We start from the raw sequence: 23,023 nt of genomic DNA, 5'->3' as shown, positions 1-23,023 counted from the left end.
CATGATGTCATTTAAAAACCCAGAAAAGTAAAGCAGTTGCTTTGATGCACCAAATTGTTGAACGGACGGACCAACCATACCTCAGAGAATGTGGAAGTGCTTCCTCTTATGAGAGAAGAGCAGCAACCATGACACCTGAAAACATCCAATATTTTACACACTACTCCATTCACCATTCACCAGTACTCGGTCTTCAAAAAAATATTCATACCAAAGTTCCTCCTCACATTAAAGTAGCAAGTTTTAAAACACCCTTTCCACATTCAGCAGTAACTTTCTGAGTTCTCAGAGAAAACTGAAAAAAATAAAATACAGTGGCAAAAATACCATACATTTTAATGAAGAATATTAAAATAATATCCCTTTACATTAACTTAAAGGAAGAATAGCATCATAGCAATCATTCTTGGGGGAGAAAAGGTCGCATGCCCAGGTCGTAACAGCTCCTGCATTTAGAAATTTCAGGCTGGCTAATCCTGCTTCCTTACTGTCAGAGTTAATCTATTCTCATTGGGGGAATTTTGCAACTACATCCCTCAAAAACATCATATTTACATACAAAATTTCAGAAACTAACTATTTCCATGAACAATTTGACAAGCACCTTCAAAGCATCAACATGCACGAGAAACCATGTGCAAGCGAGTTTACTTGCATAGTTGAAGCTATCTTTTCAACTGGTGGATAAATTAAAACACTTTTTTCTTGGGAAAGCATATTATAACCTTTTAAAAGCCTAGCTCTTTGTGACCATCAATTACATGAAACGGAAAGATAAATAAATAAATTGCATTTTACAAAAAAATTGTGCTCATAAAATTACAAGAGTGTGGTTGTGGCACTGTAAAGGGGAAACGTGTTGCATTAGAGTGCCGACAAAAACACTCCTGATTATCATACTCAAATTAGATGGTTAATTGCCATCCATGACGCACAACGGAACAGATAGCTTAGGGCATAGATGGCCGCCTACTCTACATTGCACCGGTTTACACCGCTGCCTCATTTAACAAATCTATCCAAATGCAAGGGAGTGGATGAAGAACAAAATTTTTATATATTCTTACACACTTGAAGCTGTACATATTGAAGGGACTAGCCCTCTTCTCAACCAATCCCCAAGCTTGGTGCAAAAAGCCAGCATACAGAAATACCAGTAGTCTAGTACTTGATGACATGGTGTCGTAGCCAAAGGTCGTACATTACCATGTGGAATGCATCATAAGGAACTGGAGGTGAATGCCACTCAAAGTGTTTTTGAACCTGAAAACATATTAGCCATAAATTCAGGAAACAAATGGAATATATCTAGCATTTGTATATGCTGTTGATATCACAGTACGGTTAAAGTTTTCAATTTTGTTGTGAGAACTGAGAGTTCCATATTATCGGTTGCCAACAATCTTGTACTTTTTAATGGCTTATACTGGTGATGTAGTATTCAATTCAAGTTACTTGAAACACGTTAGATATTTCTAGATGTTATGTGTAACGTAGGAAGAAATCTACATTGTTTCCCAAGCATATTTCCAACAAGTTAAACAATGAATAACTATGCCCATTTGTATGACAAATTTTATTTGAAAGAATTCAAGTTGGAAGTTTTCCATAATGAGTATCTGCTATTAGTGTCATGCCAAAACTTAACATAGATAATTAAACTTAACATAGATGATTGTCTGGGGTCTGTGCCCCTATCACCCCTATCTCAGAGTATTCTCAACAATCCAGGTGAGGATCTCCTCATAGACTTCTGTATATTAGTGTCCGCATAGATCCTTGGTTTTTGTTCTGAAGTTCCAAACAAACTTCAAACCAAGAGTATGACTATTAGGAATATTTGTCATCATAGCTTTCTATTCATTAATTATAAACAACATTTATTTGTTTAAAACATGTTTATAGCGATTGTTATTTAGAGAAACAGAAAAGGTAGCATGTCTTAATATTCTATGTCTAAATACTTTTACAGACTGACACATCTTCCTATGCCAGCACACATCATGAGTCAACACCTTATAACATAATACAAATACAGTGAGCCCTTGACTCGTGCAGGCACGGGACGAAATGTGCCAGTCCTTGCCCCAGGATATGAGTTAGTATTTGCTACAGATGGCTTAGAATACCAAAGGGAATAAGAAATTCCCCTTCGGTACTTCTAATCGACAATATATTATATTAAAACACCATATCAAGTAGAATATGAGTCAGTATTTGATATACACATATTTAGCCTACTACAGAACCAATAACAGACTGAGGCATGATAATACAGTGAAAAATGGAGATTTGCAATGTAAGAGCTATATATGAAGTTAATTACTAAGTCAAACAAGTAACAAATCTTGACTACCACAAATTATGCATAGCACATAGTAACTTACCTCAACTAAAGACTTATGTAATGCAATAAATTCTTCATGAGATATGGTCTTGAGAATGGACTTCAACTGGTAGACATCACTCTCCTTGAGAATGAGAGAAAACTTATGCCAGTCAAGGATGTCATTGAACGGCAAGTCATAGTAATTAGACAAAATTACTGAAAAGAAAGAAAATATGAGCCCTTGTCAGCAAAATGCAACTGGATGTAGGAAAATTATGAGCAGCAGTATAATTTAAAAACATATTACTTCAAGAGAGCTAGTAATATTGCCATGATAAAACTTTCCTGTGAGTATATATGTAAATAACTACTGAGAAGGACATTTAAAGGTGGGGCTCTGACCAGGAATACATCCATAGTGAATGGAGTCAGCTATGCGAGCACTATTAACTTGGGAGCCACCTGGACATATGCAGAACTTAGTCCTGTAAAACTGCTTTTGATATACCAACTCTCCAATAGCTCTGCTTATGCGATTATTGCTGATAGCAAGCTCTGTGTCATTCTCCCATGCACGTGCTAAAATAACTCTTATCTTAGAATTCCGATGGCCAGCCCAAAATCCAAGTATTGTCCTGATGACCACTTAAAACAAATCATTAGAGATAAAATTCTGCAAAGACATGGTGAAATTGCACATACATTCTCAGAATGCGCATAACAGAAGAACTGAAAGACACGAAAAGGTCTTATTTCAACGACATTTACATCATGGAAGCCATACAATCAGAGAAGGCACTTTTTAAAAAAAAACACTTCAGCTTACAACGGAAAACATCATACATAACTAAATAAATCTGTAAGCATACTGTCAGAAATTATGAGTACATTCTCAGAGTCACATAAATGATGAACTTAGAGACACAAGACAATAGACCACCCTAATCATATTTACATAATGGATGCTATAAATGCAGAGATATTTTATTTTCAAAAAATGACTTCAGATTGCTAGACAAAAAGCAATTCATTCATTAAGTCAATCTACTATTCACCAGAATGCGGTCAGATTTTTTTTCAGCTTATGGAAATTAAACTGGCACCGAGCTATGAATGTAAATGTTATAGTATAGAGTCTGTTTCAGTTGAGCTCACCAGCTTCTACTTCTGAATTATCTGGAGACAGAATACATGCAATCCTTAAGGAGAAATACATTCTCATTGCTGAGTGATACTAATATCCATTTAGCACCATTTTCCTTCTTTTTTTTTATTTTTTTTTCAATGTGAAGTTCCTCCAACCGTCAATCCTCAATGCATCATAGAGCTGACGAATAAAATGACATAGCTTGTGGGATTAGCAGCAACATATAAAGAGTGACAAGCAATTGGTGGATTTTATATGAAAATTGTCAAATCAAATATAGAAAATCATTTATGCCCTGCTCGCATGATTTAGATAAGATATTATCCTACTAAGGATTAATTAACATTTACAGATAAGAAATTATAAAGAGCCCCATCACCGGTACAGCACAATGACTATTGAATATGGAAGTTTTCAAGTAAATCTTTCTATGCCAGAGCAAAAAGGAAAACAATCAAGTCCTGTTTAACCTGTTCTCAATATCATTTCCTCCTGCTGGAAGAGCAAATGGCTGCAGTACTTGAGGAAGAGCAACATCTTTGTGTGGGATATATCCAACATCATAGCTTGGCGAACAGACGACTCGGATGGAATTCTTTATAAGAAATGGAAGCCCTTCAAATGCCCTCACACCAACATCATGGCAAGTAACAAGAAAGTGATCTGCACCTAATGTCCTGTTCCAATAAGGGTATTTGCTTATCAAGCCTTCAACATAATTCAGAACTATCATTGTCATATTCTCGTACGATGTGCCCTGTATGATTGGAAGTCCATTACATACAAAAAGATGTCAACAAATCAATCAAATGGTAACTTAAAGAGCTTTCTCGTTTAGACATTACAAAACATCAGTTTTTACCATCATCCTTAAAATAGACATGATATTCCTAATTATTTTCATAACGTAAATTAAAAATTCATTTTACAGGATGCATTTTATATGCATAAATAATCTATATGCTGCATAAACAGATCTATATGGACAAGAAAACAAGTGTCAGTTGACACCTGGATATTATGATGAATGCCAGCATGTGGTGGACATTTTCATGCTAATAAAATGCCTGTTGAGACAGAAGGCAGGTGTACTATATGACTGATTCGCTAAACAGGAAATGGAAAAGAAAACGTTGCACGTTATCAACAAAGAACCCAGCAAATATGTCACATCACAAAATGTTGGCATTGCAAATACATTATTACAATCATAACAAAGAGAAAAAACAGTATGTTTGCTACACAATATATTGAGAAAGCAAACGGCTAATGCCAAAAGTGAAATGATAATAAAAAAGAATGTACTTATGGAAAAAAAATATAGCTAATAGTTAAATACAATTTACCATAGTCGACTTTAACAAAAACAATGTAAAAGCATTCAATAAGTCACGTGAACTTTTATTGTGATTTTAGTAGTTAAAAGAGAACTGATATATAAAATATAAGAAATAATTACTCATAAAATACACAGACACATGAAAGAAACTATGATTTCTGGCTTTCTGGAAATCCTTCTGCTCCCTTGCTTGGGGCTTTCTTTTTTAGATGAATCTCAACGGGGAAGTTGCTCTCATCGATTAGAGAGGCAAGAAAATTGATAGGTAGGTAGTTAAAGAATCATTAAAGAAGGAAAGTTTGAATTTCAGAGATGCATTACAAGTTTTTCTAGGAATATTGCTTATAACCTCCTAAAATTTGTATTCCATATGTAAGCTTTTTTAGTTTTTTGATAATTACATAATCATCAATAACAAATCAAATCTGCCTAGGTAATGAAAGAAAAAGGAAGAGAAGAAAAGGAGAACTTACCATTTCTGATCACGCTCACACCCTTAGAGTACATCAAACCATTAAAAACCAACCGTAACAACGAAAATGTAAAATTGGTATGCTAATTGATAGAAGACTGAAGTGGAAATACAGGCCCATAAATGATATTCTATAACTTCATATTATTCCCCCTTTTTTTTGTGTGTGTGTGTGTGTTTTGTTTGTGGGGGGGGTGCTGGGGGGGTTAATGCGGGAGACTCCTACTCAAATACACCTAAAGTAGAGGTAGAGGCATTGTGATACATCAGTGAAAACTAAATCTCTCAAAGCCCTAGGTAATACATCCAGCAAAGACCATATACAATTGCCTGTGTGATATGTGACTAAGGAAGCAAATTTTACTCTTCATTCATATGGAAGGTTGTCTTTTAAGTATACTTTTACATGAATATATTAATCATGGAATCAAAGAACAATGATCAGTCTTCTTCAAAAAACTTGTCAAGAAAATTGTCAACGGAGGGTCATCTATCTACTCTGATTCGCATAACCTATTAGTTAATACTCATCTAACAAGGTCCATTTTACTTGGAATCATGATAACCAATGAGGGCATATCCCAGGTTTCAAGGGTTGACTTCTTGGTTTCTCCCTTACAAAATTGTGGCATATGTAGGGCCTTGAAGTTACCACTTTTCTTCTTGGAGTGAATGTCATGGAATAACTTCTGATGTAGCCTAGGGTTAGCTTCATTTTTTCCATTTGTCAATTTTTCTCTTTTAGTATTAGGAAACTCCCAGGGTTCTTCTCATGATGATTCTACTTTAGGGACTAATTCTGAAACTTATAGGTGTCCTCAGGAGCAACAAATAAGAGATCAATCATGGTCCCTTTCTGTAGTAATAAATTTGTATCTTAAGTTACAGACTCCACAACATGTACCAATCAACCAAGAAAGTGATGTAAGTACTAGGATCAAACTCTGAAGTTTTTGAAACACAGATGAGCTCACAGCCTCTTTTCTAGTTTATGAACATAGGGAGGGGCATCAATCTTTTTGGTTCAGATAGGATAGGAAGCACAAAAAAAAAAAAAAGGAAAAGAGAGATAAAGGGAAATAAAAAACAGAAGTAGAGAAGAAACAGGCAGAAGAGCAAAACATGGCCAGTGCTACATCTGGCCAATCCACTACTCCTACAACTGACCATTAGTGTTTTTGATCTTCTAATTATAATTGTGGGGTCAGAAAGAGAAAGAGTACATAACATTCTTTTGATTTATGTTAGACCAAGTTTGGGCATAAAAGGACATTGAGAATAGGTGTTAAAGCAGTTTTTGCTGAGATCAATTCTGGTTCTTCCTGCTTCATTTTTCTTTCCATCCTTTTTTCCCTCTTTCAGAAGATCTTCAAACCAATGCTTGCAGAGTTGTCTCCAAAGCATGTTTGACTTGAAGTGTAGTGATTGTGCACTAAGGGACCATACCACAACCTCCAATAATAAAAGAATCTTCAAATCAACGTTTGTAGAGTTGTCTCCAAAGCATGTTTGACTTGAAGCATGGTGAATGCGCACTAAGGGACCATACCACAGCCTCCAATAATAAAAAGAACTCATGAGTCATATATGGAAAGGCTTAAAATATTGTGTTTTATACGATAATGACCGTGATGATGATAGGAGTTTTTGCCACAAAAAGGGCCACCTATTTCTTTTTTGCAAAAATGACTCATATTGAACTTTGCTGGAACATTATGCGCCCACCCTGAATGCACACATTTAGCTTATAGATACACATTGTAGTAATCAGCACACACGTGAGACTGTTTCTATATTAGCATGAAGGTAAGGGCAGAAATGGACCAGTAAAGTCCCAAATGGGCCAATTTCTGTAGGGAAAAGAAATTAAAAATAGGCATGTTTTTGCAAAACTGAAATGAAATGATTTTTTAAAGCAAAATTGCATGATGATGATGATGACAACGGCAGCAAAAATGATGACAAAAAGAAAATGTTGATGATAACAACAACAACAATGCCAATGAGACGACGATGACACCAACAACAACAACAAAAAAGAGGCTATTTGAGGTGTTTAAGCATAGGTTAACGAGAGTTTGACCTTGAAAAGCTATGTGTTAACCTGCAACACAGATATGGTATGATATGGTTAGGCACTTTACGCTTCGTATTTGTCTAAACTACAGAGGAAAAAATCTGCTAGCTCATATCCGACCCTCGGGAACATCATAAACAGGTGGTCAAGATCTTTTTACAAGACATGGACTACTTCAAGCCCTGTGAGATTCTCTTGAAGAGGTTTCAAGGTTCTCCTCTAATGGCCAGTTTTAATCATCTTTTGGTAGTAAATTTCCGATAAATCATCACAATTTGTCAAGAAAAGTTACTGATCGATAGGGGAAAGTAGAAACTTTTTTTACTACTGTTGGAATGAACTCCCCTTTTTTGTAAGTTTTTTGATCTAAGGCAGTGGGTTCTTAGATCCAAGTTCCAAAATTCAAGGTGTAGGCATCAAAAGATGAGAACCTAGCCCAGACCATCATGCCTTCTCCAACTATTTGCGATTATCTTCATACATCCTCAATTTCCATGTCTTAGAGAGGTTGTGAAAATTTCTTATCACGCAGGTGAGCCTATGGGAATTGTCTGGATAATTTCTTCAAACTTAAATCCCTTATAATCCTAACCAGTATCATTCTAAGAGGGAGCAATGAGAAAGAAATCAACTTAAAGTGTAATCTCTACAATGTTCAATTGTGTATGATTCTCTAGAAGCAAACATGCAATCTGTAGGATGTTCAATTGTGTATGATTATCTAGAAGCATGCTGATAGTATGTTGTGTAATTATCATCTTCCAGTGAAGTGATAGCTGAGAGCTTTCCTGAAAATTCACCAAAGACCAAAGAAAGAACTCAAAGTTTATCTGCATCCACTGGAAATACCAACGAATGGGACCATCTTCCAGATGCAATGACCTATCACTGTCAACTGATCTATTGTCATCAGGTGATAGTCCACACCCCACAACTTGCTCAGCCATCAAGATACAAGTCGCTCCAAAAATCATCCCCTCCACTAAACATGACAACTTCAGTGAACCAAGCTTTGCTCACAAACTGCCTAAATTTTCACTTTCAAGACTTCTTCACAATGCGAGTACAACAATGAAGCACTAATAAAAGAGCAGTAACTCATCACTTTCTTCCCTGTTTTCTTGGCTTGACCTGCCAAGTTTTTGGCCTTTCTTGAAGCAGATAAAGAGTAGAGAGCCTTATCGAATCTAATAAACCGAAGTACCCAGACGGAGGGTGGGCATATAAAGAACTCAACACATATTAGGGAAATAAAGGGAAAAAAACAAAGAATGACGAAATCCAAGATTTCAAGTTTTATAAACTGCGAATATCGCAAAAAGTAGAACAAAAGGAAAGAAAGGAGGAAAATTTCAAGAACCCTACCTTCCCTCTCATCTTGTGAGGAGAAATGGGGATGAAGAAGAGGTCCGCCTGATCGGGATCATCGGTGCGGAATCGGCTCTCCCGGATGTTCTGGAAGAAGTACCCTTCACTCGCGTACTTCCCCGTAAGCTTCCTCGGCGTCTGGTAATAGGTATTGGGATCCCCATCCGGGTATATAAAAACCTTAAATTTCCTCTCCATCTCGGCGTAGTTCCTCCGAAAGACCTCCGGCGAATGGTAGATCGACGACGACGATGAGTGATCCGAGGCTTCGTCGGCGCCGAGGTATTCACCGAGGGCGAATCCGGGGGAGGATTTGGAGGAAGAGGAGAGGTGGGACGCGTATTGGGGGGGAGATCGGAGGGATCGGAGGGAGAGGAAGGTGAAGGAGATGAGGGTTAGGGCGGCGAGCGTGAGGAGAGAGCGCTGGAGAGAGCAGGTGGAGAGGGAGGGGGGCTTTCCGGCCATGCTCGTCGGAAAATCTCGTCGGAGAGAAGTTTTCCCGCGAGGGGGATCGGCCGGAGCGAGGCTGGGGGAGCTGGGGAAGTCCAGGAGCGTGTGATAGCTTCTGGAAAGAAGAAGGGAGGGCGGAAAGATGCGCAATCCACTCTAGTCCTTGCGACCGTCCGCACGAACTATTTATAGGATAATAAAAATGCTGTACGGGTAAAAAGACGACACCGTTTATCTGAGCTAGCTTGTAAAATTACAGTCCTAAAGACATTATGATGAGTTATACACACGCAAGAATGACTGTTATTTGATTACTATGCTACTGTGACAGCTGCTATACAATATAACGAGAAAATTAGCATCATTAATCTTGAAAGCTATTTCAATAAATAAATTTTAAATTTTATTTTCCTTGTACCAAAAAAAAAATTGTGATTATCAATGTTATGATCTAAAAATGATTTTCTTTTATTAGTATCCATTAATTTTTACTACAATTTTCAATAATAATCATCCATAACATTCATTGTTTTACTTTTAACTGAACCTAGTCTAGACTTGAACTACAAAAATGATGTTATACCTCGATGTGGGTGATTTAACCAAAAAATTTCATACTATAGATAGGTCACATTTGCTTGTTCAATCATCAAGTATGGATTTCGGTAGAGTAGCAGTGGCTAAATAGTAGATCAATTCACCAACATTTGTGTACAAAATATTTTATTATATATTTTTCACTATGCTTGACTCGTCTAATCTCTTTGTTAGTTTTACACAAACTTATTACAAAATGTTGTATTATGTAAAGATTTAGCTTAATAAATTATTTAAGGATTTTTTTTTAGAGAGAGAGAGAGAGAGAGAGAGGAGAGGTAGACCTATCCTGTAATATTTACCTGAGTTCAAATTTTTCGGAATGCACCACAATCACAGGGGTACCACCAATGCATAACTAGTTCATTATTATGTGGAAGTGTTACAAAACTATATGTAAGTCAATATAAAAATCAAGGAGGTAGACAAAAGACAGAAGCTTCAATGCAAGAGGTATCTTGTAAGCTATCCACAGGTCGTACTACATCCTATGTAAAATTCTTGAAATTTTGCAACATGATTCTGGTCATTGCCTTGATTGTTGAATTACATGTAGGGTTGTAAGCATTTTACAGCAACCCTTGCTTGTATAAAGAAGCATAGAAGACTTTCACAATGTCCAAATATGCAATGCTTCAAGATGCTGTCAAAGCTATGACTCCATGGCTAAACTACATACCATGGAGCTTTCCAATCTTCCTACTAACATTATGAAAGTTGTCTACATCTGGTTCACAATCGTCAAACCTTATTAGACTTGAAGATATTATAAGAATCAAGGACAAAGCTCTTGTTCATTGTCTCCCCTTCCTTGATGTTTATGTCTTTATGTGGATGCATGCCGGATATATTTTGTCTTTGTTCTTGATGGACAAGGATTGGTCTTGGAAATGGCGCCATGAAGAACAAAAGAAAAGGAGAAACTAAAGAGTCATTTTTTTTCTAGCAAGAATTTAAATATGTTGATGATTGCCTCTTTAATTTCAATGAAATCAAAGAGAATTTTTGTAATATATATATATATATATATATATATATATATATATATATATATATATATATATATATATATATATATATATATATATATAAAGAGGTATCATCAACATATAATGGTTCCCTACTTCATACATTCATAATTAATTTTGTATAGCAATGCAAACTATAAAATAAACCTTGTGTTCAAACTATAGTAAACCCTAGATAACTCCTCTTGTTTGCAACAATCTTGAGGTAGATTGCATTTGCTAAAAAGGATTAATGATTAAGTAATATAACTGAGGAAAGGAATATTTGAAAATTAAGAGGACAAATCACCTTGGCATTTGGGTGAATGGTAAGAAAAAGCGCTTGCTAGAATTGCTCTTGCTTGAACATGACACTGACTCAGAACGAATTTCAATCTAGAATTAATCCAGTAATTCCAACTCTCTCTCTCTCTCTCTCTCTTTCTCTCTCTAGTTTATTTCTTCAGAACTTCATATGAGATATATGCATATATATAGTTTCGAGTGAAGAAATTATCGGAATGTATTAAAAATAGAAGAGAAAAAACCCATCATTTAGGATGTGTAGAAAAAACCCATCATTAGAAAGCATGAAAAGAAATTAAAAATGTTTTATGGATAATGCTCTTAGAGTGGAGTATTTTGCTGGAAATGTTCTCATAGGGGCAGTTTATCGCTTGTTTCATTTCAAGTAGGGGTGAAAAGAAAACCAATGATGATAGATTTCATACTAAAAGATGCAGTTAATTTTCTGCATTTACAAACACTTTTATTTTTATTTCATTGTAGGGCATAACTTGCTCACTGTTACAGCAAGCCTACCTAGCTGCCAGTTCACAGTTACATTGCTTGAGCCAACCATGAATTCAAGAGTTCATGACACTAGTTTTCTTCTCAATGAGGTACTTGGAAATGGTCTCAGCCATGGTTGCGAAGGGCGCAACGGTGACAAAAGAAGCATTGGCCGCATGCTCTTCATCAATTTCATACTCGGCGGTCGATTTGATGATGGAGGAATTGCTATCTTTCTCAATGATCTCAAGTCGAAATAAGAACGAGCGGAAGCCTAAATCCAGGTATCCTCCTTCAACCACCAGTGCTTCCTTCACGCGCTTCTCATTGTCAATTTTGACGAACTTCTCTTTGGAAAATTGTGAGCCGGGCATTCCTAATAAGCAAAACATTTTTTTTAATTTTTTGAGAATAAAAGAAAAAAAAATCGTCGACCGACCAATTCTTTTGAGATAAGATTTACCAAACCCTATTAAATGAAATTCTTGATAGAATGAGAGAGCTTTGGTAAGTTAAATCAATCATTAAGTAGCCCCTAACCTTCATAATAAAAAGTTATTAATTACGATGCCACTAGATTTATTTAGTTCACAGTAAATTGTGTACCAATTTTACTGTGAACACAAGAATTATATAATGCAACAAGCTCATCCCTTTTTGAGGTATAGCTGCAAATAACTAGTAATAAAAACTTGTACAGAATTTCTGGGCTCTCCCATGCCCATACAGCCTCCAAGCTACAGAAATATTTCCCGGATCAAAAGAAGGGAAATTTAGCAATTTTATGACCAACTCAATTACTCAAATGCACCCTGCATCAAACTCACAAGCAGAGCATAATTATATTAAAAGAGAGAGATTGCTCATGTTTGTTCTGAGAAGGAGAATATAGGATTGAGGTCTAATATTGTTAACGATGGCTCACCAGGAGGGAAAGCGAGGCGCAAAACAGTACCGACGCCACCATCCCCTTCGACGATATCGAACTTTTGGACGACGTTTGGGAGCAATTCGACGACTAGTTCGGCCAGACGAAGCGTGCCGTAGACCTCCCACAGCTCGCCGGCGGGGAGGCCTACCTCTAGCTCATGAAAGAGGCTTCCCTTCATTGCTCCTTCTTCTTCCTTCTTCCTCTTCTTCTTCTTCGGCTTTTTGTGGCCCAAGCCTGCGAACGGAAGTAGACCACAGCCTCTCCCTATTTGAAAGCCAAGCTTTTTGGAACGTTGCACCTGGAATCTTACGTTGGAGATTCCTTATCCGCAGCGTGACGAAATGATGCTCTTCTGATCTCCTAATCATAGAACTTATAAAAATTTATTAAATTTTAGAGTAAATTACACTAACCTCTCTCAAGATTTGGAATAATTATAGATTTCGTTACCTAACTTTGGCTGTAACACATAACCTCATATGGATCTCTTTCTTTTTAAATAACCGAAGGGACCTTCCCGACATCATCACTATCCTCCATGAGTCTTAAAATATATTAACTTTGGCTACACCGCGTACACCGTATGACCATACACGATGTCAATCACAGCCGCTCGTTTCTTTAGACTCCATTTATCAAGCACTCATCTCAGCGCACCGTTATAGCTATCTTGATGGATGGCTATAATTTCATCAAGTGGGGCAAATAAGGGCCTATTTCACGTATTTAAGAGATAGGCTGCTTGATGGATGGCTGCAATCTCATTAAGGACCCATTTGGTTCAGTATAGGTATGACTGATTAAGAGCAGGCTTCAGCCCGCCATGAACTGATGCTGATTAAGAGCCTATTTGGCTTCAGCCCTCCATGAACTGAAACCACTTCATACCATTTACTCTCGAAGTCGATCCATAATGAGAACTCAATTCAACTCCACTTTGAGTTGACCAAAGGTTTGAAATGGGCTCCCATAATTTGAACTGGATTCACATGCTGTGCAACAAAACAGGCTTATTAGACTCCTGCTAGATTGAAACTCTTCAAATTGGGCCATTATGAGAATATATTTTAAATTCACTTGGGACCTATCAAATAAAATACATGAAATAAGCTCTGGCTATGTCGAATTGAGTCTGGATTTCTGGCTAGGGGTAACAAATCAAGCCCTAAATCTTCTTCATTCTCTTTGCATATATGTAAGTTTGTAATAGGTCATGGGTGCACCATGGATGAGAAATATAAATAAACATTTGGAGTGTCTCATAAACATAGTCGAGTTCGAGTTATGTGAAGAAAAGGCCAATCAAAGTTGGTGCTTTGGTACCAAAAACTATATATATTTGATGCATGAAAAAGAAGAAAATGATAAATACACACTTATTGGTGCATGGCTTGGCCTGGCCTCCCTTTCAATTTTATATACACACACTGTGGGGGAAATGAATATGTTAGAATAAAAACAACTAATAGAGATTTTTAGGTATTCGACGAAAACAGCTCCCCAGTATCTATCTCATGGTGAAAAGTGAGTGCATGCTACATGATAATATTAGCTTTTTTTCACAAAATGACGATATTAGCTTTTACTAATCAAAGTATATATAAGTTATAAAATATCAGTGAGGGTTTCTATGGTTAAAATTTCTCAGGGACTTATGGAGAGACACTTTGAAAAATGGTGGAATAGGTTGGGTCTAGACCTGGTTATTTAGGGTTTTTGATTCGAAAGCAATCAGGCCCAGCTCATCACTGTTGACACTAACCTTATACGCTTTCCCATAAATTGGCCCTCCATATGTACTAATGTGACCCCTTTCAGCCCTTAGAAAGTAAAAAATAAAAACAAAAAGTGACCCCTTTCAGAAGCTATCAGTTCAGCCGTCTGAGAAGCCTACTTTCTGGCCAAACCAAAGGCAATATTCTATATGACCTTCTGATTTAGCTTTGCCAAAAGAAATACTGCCCCACTTTTAATTTTTGCTGGAGAGAGAGCCCACTAGAAATGGAACCCTCCCCCAACCCAAACAAAAGAAAAAAATGGAACTCTCCCAAATTTAAACACCATTTTCCCCCAACAAAACCTTCAGTACCCAGGCGTCCAGTCCTATCTCAAAACAGAAACCAATATCTTCTAATGCTACTGAACAGAGAAGAAAACAATAATAAAGCAATATATCGTGCATGGGATAGCATTGACTCTCATAAAACCACTTTTCCTTGAAGAGGAAAAAGGTTGGGTAGCCCCGCCAACTTCTATAGGATTTATGAATCTGATCCAAATGAAGATGGATTGCATCAAGTTAAGTCTCAAGAATTTATTTTCATCTCGAGGTCATTCTTATCTGTTTTGTTTTGGAAAATAGAATTTGTTGATTGGATGGAGTATTTACAAGATTTTGATAGCCTAATTATCCCCGGATGATATATCCCCATTGCAGCTGTCTATCACCTTGTGAAGGAAAATATATGCTCTATTATTTGTTTTCCGAATTCGATATACTTGGATCTCTAAGGTCATGTCCAACTTGGCATCATAATGAAATATAATATACAGATTCATAGTTTTTCATTTAAAATAAGCTAGTGGTTATTATAAGTTGTAACAAAAAATAATGTGCTGTTGGATTAAATGATTGGTTATCAAATAAAAGATGATGAAGAACAAAATATTCAAATAATAATGCTTATCCTTATAGTGCAATCATGATTATAGTAAAATAATGATTTAATAATAATTTATTATTTTAATTTTCAATATTAATATATTAGAGCTCTATCCTGTTGGACTTTCCTATCATAATCTTTTCTTTTTTCTGAAAAGTAATACCATATATAGGCTTTGGAGTTCATTATGCGTTAAGCTTCTGGCCTTTTCCTTTAAGACCATCCCTGAGAGATCTTGAGCCTCACATGCAAGCTAGATTTCAGGACTTTAGATTATAGAAACTAGAGTTTCGCATGTTTTATGCGCATGCTTTTTTTTTATAATAAAATGTTTTATGCATATGCTATGTAAGTGAAAGAAAACTTTTGGATGTGAGATCTCTCGCGTTAATTTTAAGCCTCGGAACTTTATTTGGTTTGCGAAAAGAATTTTTTCTTATTTAGAATATTTTTTTTTGAAAAGCTGATGCCTCTATATATGATGCTTGATAAAGTGGTTTTTGCATGTTTGGTTGGCTATAGAAAAGTGGCACATTACAAAGTGGCTTATATTTGATTAAGCATCTACTTTTTTAGGAAAGTTATATAAAATACGTGTTATACTCTTAATAAAAAAAAAGATCTTACCATATTCTATCTAAAAACTTAAAAATATTTTTAGAAAAAAATTATCCTATTTTCTAGCCAATGAAAATTGGACTTGTCTATGTCCCATATAGATTTTCTTTTTTTAATAAAAAATTAAAAATTTTGTTCCGAAAAAGCTATTTTTCTATTTTTTTCTTTTGAAAACTTCAACTAAACTCAAGGTATTTTTCGATTTTGTTGTTGATCATATTCCATTTTTTCTCTTTTCGTGAACCAAACGAGTTCTTAATCTCAAAGCCGGTGGCTTCTTCCTTCACCTAACCCAAATCTAGGAAGGATCACGACCCAAACCTAATTCACTCGGAAATTGATAAATGAGAGCATCTAATCTACAACTAAAAACAGCGATGTGAACCCAAAAGATGATGATGGTGCATCGTCGTGTAGGCGATGCAGTCTTTCAATCGAAGTGATTTGATGTATTAACGACGAATCCTGCCATTGCCAGTTGCCACCTTGGCTGTACTCTTTCGACGGAGTCCGGATCTGTAGAAAATTCTTCAGATCTTTATCGAGATTGCTTGAGGATCCCGTTTGTGAGATCTCTCATCCATCTTTGACTTCATTAAATTGGCACGTCATTTCATCTTGATATGGAGAGTGATTTTCCAGATAAGCTAGTTTAACTTAATGGCGTCAAATCTCTGATGTTAGTTTATTTTTTTATATTGATAAAAAATTTAATGGTAATGAAATCTAGTTGGATCTTCATCCAATCAATGCGAATTTTGGATTGTTGGTTGGATGGCTAAGTTGGGCACAAGAGCAAACACTTTCAAACAAGCAAAAACAGATTATTATTATTATTTTTTTGAAAAAAAAGAGGTTATATCCTCTTTTAGTTTAGGGACCGAACTTGATGATCCGATTCTCCATCTACAGCCATCCGTGTATTGTAGGATGGCCAGTGATGCATTAATGTCCATGCTGCCCGATATGTCATGGGACATCCCGCAACACATGGACTGTCGTGATTGCGAATTGGACCATCAAGTTCCAACCTTGATCTTGATAGGATACCAACTCTTGAAAACAAGGGGGATAAGGGAGAATTGTATTGATTATTACAACTATTATAATATACGAAGAGATGAAAGAGTGCACTCCTCAAAAGCATGCAGGGTTAGGTTTATCCGAAACTTTTGGTAGAGCCCAGCCACCAATGAGACCCGAGCAATGTAATAAATAGTTTGTAGGCATCCCTATGCATACATGGGCACAAATGTATTCTATGGAAAGGTTCTCATTTTCAAGGAGTGGTATTCGGTGTTGAATTTATCAAAAAATTTTCCTCCTCTCATTGTCTTCTTCTTCCTCAGTTGGAATGGAAATCGCTTCTATTGGAACGGATATGGTTGAGCTCTCAAGTAAGGGTATGATAAAGTTGGACATGATTGAGATTCTGTTTGATCAAGCTTTGTTTGAAATTAATTTGAAGCTTGAAAAATTGACATTGAGCTTGATTCATTTATTATTTGATATAGTCTATAATTTTAAACCAAGCCAAATTCAAGCCTTTCTCAAGCATTTTCGTATGTATATCAGCTGAAATTAATTCAAACTTTTAGCAATCTTGAAGCAATCAAACTTGATTTGAGCTCAAATATAGCTTGATTTAAGCCAACTTAATGACAATGTGTTTTTCATGAAGGAAGCCAATTGGTTAATGAGTTGGCAAATAAAGGTCTTGAAAGAGATGTTGAAAATGAAGGATGCTATTGTATTCCTCCTGGTATCTCTGATATTGTCAAAATCATTTCTTTTGGATGTATTTTTCTTACATTTTGAATTTTGGGGCATGCCTCCCTCCCCTCGTAGACACCAAAGAAGAAAAAATAATTCATTTTATGCTTAGTAAATTTAATGATCGATTATAAATTATTTTTGCATATATATCCTTGAAAAATAGTTTATTACATATTTATCCTCCAAAATCAATATTTCTTATATCTCTGAAATTATCCTTCTTAATCGATATTTCATGCATTAGATTTATGGCTGACAATGTTAATAAATAACCATTTTAAATATAAAATAATTTCATACTCTTTGCATTAATTTACTTGAAAATTTTGATGAAGGTATAGCTCTTTTCAGTACAAAATGAATGTTAAATGTTTTAAAGTTATTAATATAAAACAATAAGTCTCTATTGCTCAAAATAGTTACTATTAACATCAATAGCCAAAAATCTAATACCACTTCAAAAAAAAAAGTTGATTCAAAGGTATATATGCAAATAGTAGATAAATATGCAATAAAACATATTTGTAAGGTATATATACAAAAAATATTCGACTATATACTACTAGAGTTTGTTATGGGTCGGACCTCAAGCCTTCACTATATTCATTTTCAATTGTGTTGGAGCCAAGATCTATTCAAAATTTGATATTTTCCATGTCCAAGCCCAGCCAATGATCAACTCTATATACTACCTACTATATGTTACAATATTACCAAATTCGATTCTTGTCTAGGTACCTTGATTGGGATGGGTTCTTTGTCAAATTTATTTGAAATTTATTACAGACCAATTGACCATATTCAAGATTTGACATCTTTATTTAACTTCTGCTTGATTTGGATTTTTGACCACAGCTCAAACCAGGCTCGAGTTGCTCTAGTATTTGATAGCCTTACTCACAAGAACGTTATTAGATAAATAAATAGATAGATAGAGAGGGGGAGAGAGAGAGAGATGTGAGGTTGGGGGAGCTTCCGGTGGGCTGAACATGTTTGTATCTTGATGTAAAGTAGATAGAGATAGAGATAGATAAATATATGGACAGATAGAGAGGAAGAGAGAGAGAGAGAGAGAGAGAGAGAGAGGTGAGGTTGGGGGAGCTTGGGGGGTGAACATTATTGTATCTTGATGTAAAGTAGATAGAGAGAGAGAGATAAATATATGGATAGATAGAGAGGGAGAGCGAAAGAGGTGAAGTTAGGGGAGCTAATTGGGGGGTTGAACATTATTGTATCTTGACGTAAAGTAGGTAGAGATAGAGATAGATATAGAGGGAGGGAGGGAGTGTTGGGGTGGGGGGTTGGGGAGGGCACAAATCAATCTCACCTTAAATGCCGCATTACTATTTAAGAGTTCAATGGATGATTCGTAATATTATTACATAAATATTGGACTGGTAAAATATCTACTTCTCTGTCTATCATACCTACTTCTTAATCTTATTGAAATTGAAACCTATCAATGGATATTCATTGATACAATGTACTAGTTGCATAAATACGATTTGCTAAAAATTTCTATTTTTAATGGAATTAGGCTGCAACTTTGGAACATGTTTTCCATTTCTCAAGTTTATGTGTATATCTTTGCAACATCTCTTTGAGAAAAGTTATAATAACAAGATCATTTTTCTTAAAAGAAATCTTTATCTTCATCCATGTTATAGGTGGCTTAAGATTAAGTCTGGATCTTGTGTGTGCTCTGTTGGGGATAGAATGCAATAGGACCACCTTTTAACCTATTTATTTCATTTTGACCTTTCAAACACTGTTTTCTATTTTATTTTAGGAATACCATTTAGAGGAAACAAGGTGAGTACTCTTTTGGAAATAACTTAGGAGAGCCTAATGGTTACGAATAAGCATGTGTTTGGCTCGTGACCGAAACTAAAATCGAAATAAATTTGAATAGGTATTCCCCACTATATTTAGCTCAATACTGAAATCTTCTAATATGTTTTACTATGAGGGAATTGGGATTGAGCTTTGGAAGATTGGGGTATATTCTCATTTCTTTTTGGAATCAATATGTGAATAGGACCAAAACCCATCTTCCCTCAACAAAATATATCTAAAGTGAATTAAGACCTTGTTTGGCAAAGCTTTTGAAGGGATAGAATGTACTTTCTGTCCCTCTAAAAGTACTTTTGGATGATATCATAATGTTTGGTAAAAAATTAGAAAGCTGTTCTGGCTTTACTAGAAAGTTGAAAAAATCTACTTGGAAAAAGCTATATTTTAGAATTTTTCTTCAAAAGTGCTTTCTGATCAATATTGAAAAATTGTTTTGGTTTTAATAAAAAAAATTTAATAATCAAAATGCCCACCAATAAATCTCATGATTACATTTTATATCATACTATATATTATACTATAAATATAATATAATATAATAATAAATTAATAATAATTGTGTTGTATTATCTTATATTCTTACATTATAATAGTATAATATATAATATTATTGTAGTAATGCATAATTATAATATAATATTATATTTTATTATAAGCATAATATAACATATTATTACAATCATAATTTTATATCATTACAATAATAGTTATATTATGATAATATAAGATATTATTATTACAATAATATTATAATATAGGGTTAATAATATAAAAGATAATATATTAAATCATATTATTTGATTAGATTATAGCAATATTATACTATAATATATCATTAGATTAGATTCTAATATGTTATATTATATTATATAGCTATATTATATATTATAATTCTAATTATAATAATACAATATTAGAGTATAATAATATTGTACTATTAATAATACATTACTATATCATATTATGTCATATTATGTTATATTATTATGCTATAGTATTCAATAATATATTATGCTATATTATAATAATATTATACAAAAATAATAATATTTTAATATATAATAATATATAATATTATATTGTATTATACTCTACTATACAATACTATGCAATATTCTTTATTATCATTTTATCATACTAAAAGCATTTTCTCATTTTGGTTACTAAACATATGTTAAAGCTTTTAATAAAAAATCTACTTCCAAAAGTTCTAAAATCTCTACCGCTAACAGCAATTTCACATAGGACATAAGATTCTAATTAATTACTTTCATGTGAAGTCCGGAGTCCACCCCCATTGTTAGCATTCACTAACTATGATCAAAGGAAAGCGAAGACGAGGAAAGGTGAAACTACTTCTAGTTGAGGGCTTTGAATAAAGTTGGGATCCCTGTACTAAAAAAAAAAAAAAAAGTTGGGATCCGGCCAAAGATATCACCCACAGGCAACTAGATAGCCAAAGCCAATCCTAGTGTCTCAATCTTACAGGTTGTAACATTAAATGATCCCCCTCTCTCCCTCTCCCTCTCCGTGCAATAAATTCTCTCACCCGTAGCTCAACCCCACCGTCTCAACCCCTCAACCATCCCCTTCTCAACCGTTTCTGCGTCCATATTTATTTATGCTTAAGCCAAAAGAGATTACGCCCGATTTCTCATCTCTACCATGCATACATACTTCCAGTGTCCATATCGTAGACGATGATGGCCATGCTGCTCTTTGCGCGGATGGGCACTGGGTGAGATCTTCTCATCTAAACTCTGCTGAGTTAACTCAGTGAGATGAGATAGAAATAACTGGAAGTATATATGCAGGCTGTGTTTTAAGTTATTTTAGCTGTAAACCCTATTCAACCTAACTTGAGATACGTGTCTGACTGTCTGTGGGCTTAAATGCAGCTATGAAGTAATTTTAGGATCCGATTGAATGGAACCTTATATATGTGGGGCAGGGAAGCTTAGCTTATCCCCAAAGTTAAACATGTTTTAAATTGAAATATATAGAAATCCTAAATTTCGGATATAATGTTAACAAATGATAAGAGTATCGATGATTTATATTATATATTAAAAACAAATTGAAGCCATGAGTTTCTTTATTTTTTTATCAAAATCTTAATTACTTTTTAAACAAGAATTTATAGTAATCCTAATGGCACAGCCATTTCCTTGACTTTCTTAAATTACGGGTCTGGTCATCTTCAAGTTTATTGCTCCAAATTCAGTATATTTGTTGATAAATATCAAAATTTGTCTCCCAACCTTCAATCGCTGCTTCCTACAATAGTAAAACCAAAATATATAGAACTTACTTGAAGAGGCCATTTTGGTCATGGCGAACTTGTGATTCCACTAAAAATTCTATTATAGATTGTGTCAGGATCTAGCAACTCCATGGTCTATCCAGTGAGGATTTTGAGTGACCATTCTGATCTCAAAGGGTGCTCAAAATCTCACCCAAAAGGTTTAAAATTAGAACGTACGTAGTCCGGTTCGCTAAGTGAGCATGTTTTCAGAGTGAAATTTCTGATAACACTTAGGGCTCGTTTGGTTCGCGGGAAGCATTTTCCTTCCTAGGAATATGATTTCTGGGAAACAAATTCTTAGGAAGAGGATGCCTAGGAAAGTACTTTTGGCATGTTTGGTTGACCATGGGAAAGTGACAAATTTCCAAGGTGCTTATGTTTGGTTGGCCATCCACTTTCCTAGGAAAGTTATATATAATTTTTATTATGCCCTTAATAAAAATTAGGTTTTTAATGCCTTTTTAATGCTTCTTTAATGCTGAAGGGACCTTTTGGGAAAAAGTAAAAATGGAGTGATTCCCGCCTCATGGGAAAGTACTTTCCCATGAAGGGCTCGTTTGGTTCGCGGGAAAAGAAGGGGGGAAAGTGTGGTCAACGGAAAAGTAATGAGATGCCTCTTGTTTGGTTGGAGTTTTCAAAGGAGAGAGAAGGGAAAGTTGTATTCCCATGGGAATGTGATTCCCACATTTCATGGGAAAGTCTTTCCCATGAGAAACATGGGAAAGTTACTTTCCCAGGAGGCGGGAATCACTCCATTTTTACTTTTTCCCAAAAAGTCCCTTCAGCATTAAAGAAGCATTAAAGAGGCATTAAAAACCTAATTTTTATTAAGGGCATAATAGGAATTATATATAACTTTCCTAGGAAAGTTGATGGCCAACCAAACATAAGTATCTTGGAAATTTGTCACTTTCCCATGGTCAACCAAACATGCCAAAAGTACTTTCCTAGGCATCCTCTTCCTAGGAATTTGTTTCCCAGGAATCATATTCCTAGGAAGGAAAATGCTTCCCGCGAACCAAACGAGCCCGAAATGTGGGAATCACATTCCAATGGGAATACAACTTTCCCTTCTCTCTCCTTTGAAAACTCCAACCAAACAAGAGGCATCTCATTACTTTCTCGTTGACCACACTTTCCCCCCTTCTTTTCCCGCGAACCAAACGAGCCCTTACCCGCACGGCCTTCTACTTCTCGCTGTTGCGCGATACGAAACGAGATAACTTCCGGCTTCTCGTTCTCGTTCTACTAACACTTACATTACGTTAACGTCAATATCCTACGGGATGTAACGAGTC

At 35.3% G+C, this 23,023-nt stretch overlaps 2 protein-coding genes across 2 annotated transcripts; both read right to left on the bottom strand.

The window, feature by feature from the left end:
- Positions 1 to 775: 775 nt before the first annotated feature.
- LOC103714590 (Exostosin family protein) lies at positions 776 to 9,334 on the bottom strand. Its single transcript, XM_008801891.6, has 5 exons — positions 8,730 to 9,334; positions 3,947 to 4,233; positions 2,732 to 2,964; positions 2,388 to 2,545; positions 776 to 1,263 (listed from the first exon to the last, which is right to left on the bottom strand). The coding sequence occupies exons 1-5, from the start codon at positions 9,195 to 9,197 to the stop codon at positions 1,162 to 1,164; spliced, it is 1,248 nt and encodes a 415-aa protein (XP_008800113.2). The 5' UTR covers positions 9,198 to 9,334; the 3' UTR covers positions 776 to 1,161.
- A 2,079-nt stretch (positions 9,335 to 11,413) lies between these two features.
- On the bottom strand, positions 11,414 to 12,810 carry LOC103714591 (norbelladine synthase-like). Its single transcript, XM_008801892.6, has 2 exons — positions 12,504 to 12,810; positions 11,414 to 11,954 (listed from the first exon to the last, which is right to left on the bottom strand). The coding sequence occupies exons 1-2, from the start codon at positions 12,685 to 12,687 to the stop codon at positions 11,653 to 11,655; spliced, it is 486 nt and encodes a 161-aa protein (XP_008800114.4). The 5' UTR covers positions 12,688 to 12,810; the 3' UTR covers positions 11,414 to 11,652.
- Positions 12,811 to 23,023: the final 10,213 nt, after the last annotated feature.

The sequence above is a fragment of the Phoenix dactylifera genome, chromosome 3 (genome assembly GCF_051530095.1).
Source record: "Phoenix dactylifera cultivar Ajwa chromosome 3, Ajwa_hap1_PhDact_Kaust_v1.1, whole genome shotgun sequence".
Lineage (NCBI taxonomy): Eukaryota > Viridiplantae > Streptophyta > Magnoliopsida > Arecales > Arecaceae > Phoenix > Phoenix dactylifera.
The sequence above is the reverse complement of the archived record's forward strand: the minus strand, read 5'-3'. Positions and strand labels throughout refer to the sequence as shown.